The sequence below is a fragment of the Myotis davidii genome, unplaced genomic scaffold (assembly GCF_000327345.1).
Source record: "Myotis davidii unplaced genomic scaffold, ASM32734v1 scaffold648, whole genome shotgun sequence".
In the NCBI taxonomy this organism is placed as follows: domain Eukaryota; kingdom Metazoa; phylum Chordata; class Mammalia; order Chiroptera; family Vespertilionidae; genus Myotis; species Myotis davidii.
This window is the reverse complement of record NW_006299603.1, coordinates 1370403-1380763: the sequence shown is the minus strand read 5'-3', so window position 1 is coordinate 1380763 and position 10361 is coordinate 1370403. Positions and strand designations below refer to the sequence as shown.

Below are 10361 nucleotides of genomic sequence, written 5' to 3'. Positions count from 1 at the left end.
CTTGGCTGTCAGTTAATTTGCATATCTCGCTGATTAGCCAATGGGAAGGGTAGCGGTCGTATGCCAATTACCATGTTTCTGTTTTATTAGATAGGATATTTAAATGCCATTTAACAAAGAAAAGTCAACCAAAAAAATGAGTCAGAGGTGACACGCGTGTCATAGGTTCGCCATCACTGCCCTATGGCATTAAGTATATCTGTGCAGCCTTCACTACCATCCATTGCCAGAACTCTTTCAGCAATTCCCCTAGCTACCCCTGACAACCACTGTTCTTTCTGTCTCTGTGAACCTCACTCCTCGAGGAACCTCAGATAAGTGTACTCAGAGAGTATTTGTCCTTTTGTGGCTGGCTTATTTCATTAGCATAATATCCTCAAGGTTCATCCGTGTTGTAGCTTGTGTTAGCGTTTCCTGCCTTTTTAAGGCTGAGTAATATTTCATTGTGTGTAGAGAACACACTTTGTTAATCCAGTCATCTAAGGATGGACACTTGGCTTCCTTCATCTTTGGCTGTTGTGAATATGCTGCTATGAACGGAGTACACAATATCTGTTCCAGTCCCTGCTTCCAGTTATGTTGTTAATATACCCAGAAGTGGAAGTGCCAGTCATATAATGATTCTATACTTAAATGTTTTAGGAATTGCCATAGCATTTTCCATAGAAGTTACACCATTTACATTTCCACCAAGGCTTCCAGTTTCTCCTCATCCTCACCAACCCTTGTTATTGTGTGTGTTGTTGGTAACAGCCATCCTCGTGGGGTGAGGTGTCATCTCACTGAAGCTTTGATTTGCATTTCCGGCAGGTTTGATTGTAAATCTAGCGGGTATGTTTCTGGTCAGGTCACATGGCTTCCTGCTTCCCATAGCTTGCTCCTGGGCTTCTGAAAAGCAGGCCAACTCCCCCAAACCACTCTCTGTAGGGCCAGTGTTCCGCACGAACCTCACCAGTGCGCGGGGAGCCGGTACGCGAGCTTGAAGTAATTTTTAAGCTGAGATGTCACCACTGAAGTGCTGTGCAGGTCCTTGTCTTGCCATAGTCTCCCTATAGCCATGGAGCCTCGCACACAGCTCACTTACACGTCCACCTGTGCTCACACACCTCAGACACCGGATGCCACTTATGAAGTGCCACGCGCTCATGTCTGCCTTCTCAGTTTTCCAAGTGCCTGCTGCCCAATTTGAGGGACGTGGCTGACTGTTTTTGTCAAGTTGATTTCCTGCAAATTACTTTTGACAAATTATACATAGCCCAGTGGGATGGTTTGTTGTCGCCGGACTTGATTGTAGTGCCAAACCCTTTGGGGGAATTGACAGTTTTCCTTGGTGTCCAGCTCCGGAGCCTCCTTCACCGTCTCTGTGCCCACAGGCCATGAACATCGTCACCTCTGTACTGCTGCTCTATGGCAGCGAGGAGGAGGCCTTCTGGCTGCTGGTGGCCCTCTGCGAGCGAATGCTGCCCGACTACTACAACACCAGGGTGGTGGGTGAGTGCCGGCGGCTGGTGGCTCCAGGGTGGGACCTCCCTGGGGCTGGCTCCCTGCCCAGCATGTCCTACACGGGAGCCCTCGGAGGCCTCAGCCATGCTGCAGGCTGAAGACAGCCCCTGTTCCCACTGGACAAACCACAACGCTGCCAAGTGGAGAGCCATGCAGGCCGCCCTGGCCGTCCAGGGCAGACTGCCTGTGGACCCCTGGGATGGCTGCAGGAAGAGCAGGCCTTACATACTGGTGGTGGGTCAAAGTCGGCTGGTGCCTAAATTCTGAAACATCTAACTCTTCTTAAGCTTTTTTATTGTGGACAATTTGCAGCCTCACAACTAGAGTATACAGTACACCGTGCACCTCTTACCCAGCTCAGCTCTCACGGCCTCAGCAGGGGTTCTGTGTTAGCAGTGGAAGTGCACTTGCCAGTGTGTTCTGTGATGTACAAAAGTATGTCTGCTCTTTCAAGATTCGTTTCAGGGGTCTCTACTCTCGGGGCCCTTTAGAACCATATCTGTTTATCAGCTTCAAGGCAGGTACACACAGAAGCCACCAAGATCACTGTTACTGTCCCAGAAAAAAATCCCCAGTATAATGGAAGAAATAATTATTTTAAACCACCAAATGTATAACATCTCCTGCCAGCCACTCCTGGGGCGTCCACAGGAAATCTGGTGAGACAACCAGGGCCTGCCTGCATGTGGCTCTCCACTTTGCAGCTGTGTAGGCGGAGCTGGCCAGGGACCCCTGGGCTTCCTGCCCCTTAGGCCCTGGATTCCACGCGGGCCACCGTCCACTTTTGCGTGCTCTCACTAGGGGCCCTGGTGGACCAAGGAATCTTCGAAGAGCTCACGAGAGACTTCCTGCCCCAGCTCTCTGAGAAGATGCAAGACCTCGGGGTAATCGCCAGCATCTCGCTCTCCTGGTTCCTCACCCTCTTCCTCAGCGTCATGCCCTTCGAGAGCGCTGTGGTCATTGTCGACTGCTTCTTCTACGAGGGCATCAAGGTGGTCCTGCAGCTGGCCTTGGCCATCCTGGATGCCAACGTGAAGAAGCTGCTGGACTGCAGCGACGAGGGCGAGGCCATGACCATCCTGGGCAGGTGACCGAGTGGCCTCCCTTCTCCTGCTGGAGAGCCCGCCCTTCCTCGGCCCTGGGCACTCCTTGGTCAGCAAGAGCCCAGCCAGGGCTAGAGTCAGGGACACTCCAGGAGGGGGCTGGGGCCTCCTCTCAGCGGGAGATAAATGGCAGAGGGTAGTGATCACCACCTGGAGAAGATGAAATGGGGCAGCCCCAGCATGTTGGGCGGGAGGGCCATTGGGCAGGGAGGAGCAGGGCCTGCTGCTTGTGCCTCCCTGAGACCAGCAGCATCACTCCCCCCAACCCCAGCCCGAGGGCTCACGTGGGCCTGCCGTGCTTGCTGAAGAGTGGTCCTGGCATCCTCCTCCTCTCCAGCCCGCATAGACACTCTGGAGGATCCAGCCCCTCCCTCCAGGCCATGACACTCCTGCCATGAGCCCCGAGCCTGCTTCATTATGGTTCTCCCTGCTCCCCTCTCACCACCAGCATCCCACAGGGATCTGGCTGATCAGAATATCACCATCTCTCCCCTGGACATGGGGGCTCCCAAACCACTGGTGCTTCTCTGTACAAAGGAGCTGAGTCCCCCGGCCTGGCCTTCAGACCACGTACATCCAGGCCCTCCTGCCTCATTCCAGCCGAGACCCTGAGCTCTGTATAGTCCTGCTGCCCGTGTGCACGTGTTTGGCCCACCTGGGATGCCAGCTGCCCGGGACAGCCTGGGGCACTGCCACCCAACTGCTGAGCCAACCCAGGTGCTGTGGGAATTCAGCCAGTGGCCAGAGTCTGAGACGGTTCTCACGCCAGAAACATCGGGCCTCGGGCAGGAGCCTGTGGTGTAGATCAGCCACCCTCTCCCACCTGAGTGTCGGCCCAGCAAGCCCGGGGGCCGTGAGGTCCTGGCCGGCCAAGGTCAAGCCCTGTCCTACGGCTGTCCCTGGGGAAGCAGGTCCCTTTGACCCCCCACAGCGGGGCCCCTGCGCCTTTCTCCCGGGGCATTCCTTCGGTCCCTGATTCTTCCTGGCCAGGGAGTCCCCAAGTCCCCGAGGGCTCGACAAAGGTGGGGAGCACATCCTTCCAATGGACAAAGCGTCTCCCAGTATGTGAGGATCTGGCTTATCCAGGGTCCTGCCCATGGGACCCCAGAGGACAGTCCGGCTTCCTCAGACCTTCTCTCCACTACCTCCTGGGGGATAACTGATGTGCAGGGCTCATCTCTCACCTGCAGGATGCCCAGCCCTCGGCAGGCTCCTTCATTAATTGGGAGACTATGCAAATTAAGTCCCTCCACATCACTGTCGCCTGTTAGCGGTCTAGACTTCTGTCCTTTAATCCCTCCAGGTACCTGGATAATGTGGTCAATAAACAGAGTGTTTCTCCGCCCATCCCACACCTCCACGCCCTGCTGACCAGTGGAGATGACCCTCCTGAAGAGGTGGACATCTTTGACCTCCTTAAAGTGTCCTATGAGGTCAGCACTGACCGAGGATGTTTGGCCAGGCCGTTCATTTGGTCCCTGTGGTGCGGGTGGCCCAGCAGCGGTGGCCCTCTGCTCTGTGGTTCTACCTCACCTCACTGAGTCACCCTTGGCCCATAGAAATTCAGCAGCCTGAGGGCCGACGACATTGAACAGATGAGGTTTAAACAGAGGCTGAAAGTGATCCAGTCTTTGGAGGATACGGCCAAGAGGAGTGTGGTATGATGGCCCAAGGTTGTCGGGGGCAAAGGTGGGGTGGTACCCCATTGGGTGCTCCTGCGGTGCTGCCTTCAGGGCTTCCCTCAGGGTGGGGCAGGTGCAGTTCCCTAGTGCTGCCTCGGTGGGACTGGCATCAGGGCGCCTGTGCCAGTCACTGTGTCCTGCTCGTGGGTTGGTCACTGGGAAATGTACCTGACACCCAGTGTCCACCGGCCAAACGCGACCTGACTCTGTGCTGAGCCCTCGCCTGGCAGTGCCCTGCCTCTGGGCAGTGACACTCAGGCACCCTCCGCCCCCCGCCCACTGGAGGCCTGCTCTAGCCTTTGTTCCCCTCACCTCTGGAGGGAGGGTTTCATGAGAAGTTCTAGAACAATTTCCAAAGAGCCAGTGTCAGGGTCTTCCCAGGGACCCAGACAGCAGCCACGCGATGCCTGCCCCTCACCCGTGTCCTTGACCGGGCATTCCGGGCAGGGAGCTCCCCGTCCCCACCGGGAGGGAGTGTGAACCGAGCGGCAGGTGGTGTGGAGGGAAGCCATGGACCACACCCCCCTTCCTGAATGGGCTGCCTCCTGTGCTTGACCAGCGGGCAGCACCAAGACGGGTTCTCCTCCTTCCTCGTCCGCACGGGGAGTCTCCCAGAGCGCCTCGCCTTCACCACGGCGGGAACTTGAGAAGCTGTTACTCACTCGTTTCTCTCTCCCCCCAGGTCCGGGCTATACCTGGGGACATTGGTTTCTCAGTGGAAGAGCTGGAGGACCTTTACATGGTGTTTAAGGTGACAGCCAAGAGCAAGGGCAGCAGCAGCCCCGGCCTGTCCCCGATGCGTCCTCATGCAGCGGCCAGACTGCATGTGGTGGGAGGAAGTCCTTGGAGTTTAGGCGGGACACGATCTTAGTGTTAGAAAACCCGCTCACCAGCTCACAGGAGAGGGAACGCCTGGCCTGTGTGACCAAAGCCTGGGCGTGCACAGCTCCACGCATGGCAGCGTCCGGCTCACCCGCTGTCAGGCTCCCCGCCCGCATGCGCTGGGCTGCTCTCCCTGCGGAGTGGCAGGCTGTCATCGGCGCCGGGTCGCCCTGTCCTCGGTAACCCCCGTGGAAGGAGATGTTTCTTTCCAGTGGTTTTAGCGAAAGGCTCGGTGCCGTGACTACAGGAGAGTGTCACTGGGTCAGAAGGGCCATGTCCTGCCCCATTGCGTGAGGCTGGGACAGAGGCGCTTTCCAGGTGCTGTTAGCAGGCAAAGGGAAAAGGGTGCTGAAGGCCACACTGGTCGGTTCCAGTCATTTCCCTTCGGCCCCATCTGCCTCTGGTTCAGCCCCTGAGGTGGCCGCTGTGCTGTGGCCTTAGGGTCAGAACAGTCGAGCCAGCGCTGCCCCTCACCCACCATGGCCCACCGTGACACGTCCCAGCACCCACACCTGTGAACAAGGGCTGGAGGCTCCAGCTTGAGGGCCTGGAGGCTGTGCAGCTCCACGCTCACACTCGGGCCTCTGCAGCCGTGGCTGGAGGAGGAGGGTGGGCACGTGGACCCCGTCTCACCAGGCTGTGCCTCTGCAGGCCAAGCACCTGGAGAGTCAGTACTGGGGGAGCAGCAGGCCCTCCGCTGTGCATCGGGACCCCAGCCTGCCCTACCTGGAGCAGTACCGCATTGATGCCAGCCAGTTCCAGGAACTCTTAACCAGCCTGACGCCCTGGGCCTGTGGCTCCCACACGCCCGTGCTGGCGGGGCGCATGTTCCGGCTCCTGGACCGAAACAAGGACTCGCTGATCAACTTCAAGGAATTCGTGACAGGGATGAGTGAGTGGCTCGGCGCCGTTTTCCACTGGAGACGTGGGGGCCCGATGGGGTTCCTCCGTCCCTCAGCCCAGTGCTGCCCGCGGCTGGGTCTGTGCGCCCCAGAGAAGGGGAAGCTCGGGACAGCAGGAGGCCTGGGCCCACTCCTGGGGACCCTCCCCAAGGGCGGCAGCTGTGAGGAGGGCCCAGGAGACGGGGAGGAGGAGGAGAGGGCAGGTGTGGGGGTAAGAGCCCTCTTGCCAGTGAGCCTCTGCCCTCCACAGGCGGCATGTACCACGGGGACCTGACGGAGAAGCTCAAGGTCCTCTACAAGCTGCACTTGCCCCCAGGTGAGCCTCCCTCCCACTCCCCGGGGAAGGCCCCTCACTGCCCAGAGCTGCCCTGCAGCATCCAAGCACAGGCCCTGGGGGGGGGGCGGGCAGGTGGAGTGGGGGCTCCCCCTCCCCATGAGCCAGTGCTGAGGCGCACCCCCATCTTGGTCTGAGAGTTAGCAAGAGTGGCTTCGAGGAGAGCTCTCCAGGGCGGGTCCCTGAGGGGCTGGGGCTGGGCAGGTGAAAGTCCTGGCCCCAGGCCCTGCTCTGGGTGGTGCCACCGTCCTGCTGCTGCTGGCCAGGGTGTCAGCACTGCCCGGGAGGGATTTGCTAAGTGCTGGGGCCACACTCACCCAGAGGTTAGTTTTAAAGCCGGTTCTGTGCAGCCAGAGCGGGAAGCCCTGCTCTCACTGCCCTCGCCTGTGGCTGGTGTTCCCTGCAAGGCCACAAGCCACAGTGGCCTCCAGGGAAGTTGTATTGGCCACTAATGAGTCTGCTGAGGGAGGCTGGCACTCTCTCCCACTGGGCCAGGCCCCGCCACCTCCCCAGTGCCACACTGCGCAGCCCGCGCTGCACTCCCTCCCACACCAGGGAGAAAACGCCCCCACTGAACCGTGTGTGTCCCCCGGGGACCACTTTCAGAGAAAGGCCCCATGTGGACCGGTGTCCAGGATGCAGGGAGTGAGAAGAGCGAGTCACTGCGCAGGTGGTCCCTGCACATACGCTGGCAGGAGCACAAACATCCCAGAGGGCTCTCGGCCACAGCACAGGGAGGGAGGCTGGCCGCTGCCTGGCCTCCAGCTGCACCGGCTAGACTTTTACCTGCGACAACTATTACCTTTCAAAAACAACATCAAAGTCAAGAAAGTAGCCATAACCAGATCCCGGCTTCATGATGACCACGGCTCTATGGCGAGCAGGGAGTGGGGGCACACGCCAGTGGGGGGCACACCTTGCCCAGGGCTCAGGACGGCCTCGCGAGAGTCACATTGTTTCTCCCTGCCCTCGCCCTCCCTTCGCCCTGAGCACAGCCCTGAGCCCCGAGGAGGCTGAGTCAGCCCTGGAAGCAGCCCACTACTTCACTGAGGACAGCTCCTCGGAAGGTGAGCGCTGCTGGGACAGGTGGCCTGTGGCCCTGAGGGGTGGGGAACCTGCCTTGTTGGGGTGCTCGCGAACCAGGGCACTGCCTCTCTCTGGGCAGATCCCTGGGGTGTTCTCACTCCTTTCTCTTGTCTCTGCCTTCCTGGACTCTGGCCTCGCCCTCCCTCCCTCGGCCCTTCACTCCCCCCTCTCCTTTCCAGCATCTCCTCTGGCCTCAGATCTGGATCTTTACCTGCCCTGGGAGGCTCAAGGTCAGTCCCTGGGGGCAACGGCACCCTCTGCCCTGGGCTTCCTCCAGGCCTGGGGCTCTGTCTTCCTCACAGTTCCCTGCATGGTCAGGAGGCCTGCAAGCTTTTGGTCCCAGAGACGCTCCTGAGTGGCTAAGTCCTGAGGAGGACCCGTAGCCAAGGGCTTGTCATGGGTGGTCAGTGAGGGCACGCAGCACAGGGGGCCTTGTGCAGGCACCAGAGCGTCAACTCCACAGCCATGTGCAAAAAGTGTCCCGTTGCCTCATTCGTAGGAACAAGCACAAACATTGTCATTGGGACCAGGCAAAGCAGGAGCAGGGTGCATGGCAGAGAGGAGGGTGGTTGGTGCTTCCCTGAGAAATGTTTTTCGTGCCCCACACACCTTCCTGTTAGGGATGAATGTGTTTATTTAAACCCCTGCGCTGCACTTAAGCCCTGGGAGCATCAGATCCAGATGGTGGGGCATTCTGGGCCTGGGCCTTAGCAGTCGAGCTGGTGCTGTATAATGTACTTACCCAAAGGGACCAACACTCTGCCCTGTGACTTCTCGGGGGGATGAGGGAGACATTACACACCAAGGATAACACATCCAACAGAAATTACAAACAGCATGTAGCAAGATGCCCAGGGCAGCCCGGATCTCTGTGTTCAGTGGTTAGAACATCAGCCTCGCACCAAAGGGTCGTGGTTTCTATTGCTAGTTAAGGGCACGTGCACATACCTGGGTTGTAGGGTTTGGGTTGTTTTAAATATATTTTTATTGATTTCAGAGAGGAAGGGAGGGGGAAGAGAGAGATGGAAACATCAATGATGAATCCTTAATCTGCTGCCTCCTGCACGCCCCACAATGGGGATAGAGCCCAAACCTGGGCATGTGCCCTGACCAGGAATCAAACTGTGACCTCCTGGTTCATAGGTCAACGCTCAACCACTGAGCCACGCCGGTTTAATCCCCAGGCCCAGTTGGAGAGGGTGCAGGAGGCCACCAATCGATGTGTCTCTCATATTGATGTCCCTCTCTCCCCCGTCACTCCCTTCCTTCCACTTTCTCTAAAAATTAATGGAAAAAATATCCTCAGGAGAGGATTTAAAAAAGAAGAGATACAGAGCCGAGCAGTATTTAAAACTTCATCCTCGGCTGGTGTGGTGGAAGATCAGATTGCTAAGTAGGCCCCTTTGGTTTGACCTTTTTCAGCAGAGATTACAGAACTTAGTTCCTGGAGCTTTTCTCCATAATGTGCACCATCGTTCACTTAAACACCAGAGTGGAGCGATTTACATTCCTTTGAAAGACAGGAAGTGCAAGCTGGGGGCTCTGGGTTCCATGTAGCCGCTGGAGAGGAGTAGCGCCCCTGCTGACAGGCGGGCGGCCAGTGCAGAGGGCAGAGCAGCGCCTGCCACCGGCTGTGTTGGCTTCTGCAGGAGACCACGGACTAGCCGCTCACGGACCTCAGCGTGGAGTCGTAACAGGAGAGTGTTCTGTGTTCTTTTTTCGGTGTCCAGAAGCCCTGCGGCAAGAAGAGGGCGAGGGAGCTGGAAGTGAGGACGTCCCAGGAAGAGGAGGTACATACAGGCCGTCTCCTCCGCTGCTGCCGCGGAGGCGGGGCCAGCGGGGCGCGGTGCCCTGTCACTTCGGGAAGGCCCCCACGGGGACATGGCAAGCCCCGCCTGAGCCCAAGGCTCTCCCTGTGGAAAGGGGGGATGTGCGGGAGGCCCTGCTCCTGTCAGCCCCAGGCCTGGATCTAGTAGCTGTGAACACCTCCCCTCCCCACCCCCGCTGCCGCCACCTCCTCCCGGGTGCCTGCTTTCTGCCAGGACCTTTCTCATGCGTCCTCATTCCAGCCTCCCGTGGTCCCATCACCATCTTGGGGCTTGGGGGAGGCGGGTTGGCTCATCTTTATCAGTTTAGGTCAAACCTACTTTAGCGTAGCCCAGGGGAGACCCCTGAGTGTTCTGGAGTGTTCTTTCACCACGTCCCCAAATGCCGGGGTGTTTGTAAAAGGGCCAGGTAACTCCATGCCAGACCACGCACTACGCCGCTCATTCCCTGCACCCCCCGCCCCTGCCCTCTGTCATTTGAGAGAAGGAGTTTAATTTTTTCTCCCAACTCGCAGAGGAGAAGGGGACCAGCCCCCCCGATTACCGGCACTACCTTCAGATGTGGGCCAAAGAGAAGGAGGTTCAGAAGGAGACCATTAAGGACTTACCCAAGATGAACCAGGTAGGCCCCCCGAGCCTGCAGTAGACGCTGCGTGAGTGGCCTCGCTGGTCCTCCCACCGCACCCCAGAGTGGGGTTCTGTCTGCCTCTGGATCCGCTAGTCAGATGGCAGGGACAAGCCCAGAAAGCAGGAGGCCAGGTGTGTCAGGGCCTGTTGGGGCGTGTCGTGGGGACAGCTTGCTCACGGTCACTCAGGACCCGTGAACCAGAAAAGCACTGGGGAAGGTGGGCCTCTGAGGGGCAGAGACTTGACACACCCGCTTCGAGGAGACGTGTCACGGCGCTCCTGCTGCTGGGCCCACACCGCTCTGCACACACAGGCTCCTGGTGATTTGCTGGTCTCTAGGTTTGGAGCCTGGAGTCTCAGTGAATTCTCGAGGCCAGACCACAGACATGTAACCAAAGGCAGTTCTTTTTTAAATA

General features: G+C 58.3%; 1 protein-coding gene across 2 annotated transcripts in view; it reads left to right on the top strand.

The window, feature by feature from the left end:
- The window catches only part of TBC1D9B (TBC1 domain family member 9B), a 58389-nt gene that overhangs the window by 29116 nt on the left and 18912 nt on the right, over window positions 1-10361 (top strand). The window contains exons 10-20 of one of the 2 annotated variants that reach the window (XM_015571538.1): window positions 1374-1491; window positions 2305-2590; window positions 3910-4039; window positions 4166-4264; window positions 4971-5039; window positions 5822-6062; window positions 6323-6388; window positions 7402-7473; window positions 7672-7722; window positions 9223-9283; window positions 9832-9940. In XM_015571538.1, the coding sequence (XP_015427024.1) occupies window positions 1374-1491; window positions 2305-2590; window positions 3910-4039; window positions 4166-4264; window positions 4971-5039; window positions 5822-6062; window positions 6323-6388; window positions 7402-7473; window positions 7672-7722; window positions 9223-9283; window positions 9832-9940 (1302 nt within the window). The remainder of the gene's footprint in view (window positions 1-1373; window positions 1492-2304; window positions 2591-3909; window positions 4040-4165; window positions 4265-4970; window positions 5040-5821; window positions 6063-6322; window positions 6389-7401; window positions 7474-7671; window positions 7723-9222; window positions 9284-9831; window positions 9941-10361) is intronic. The other variant, XM_015571537.1, reaches the window with a different exon arrangement.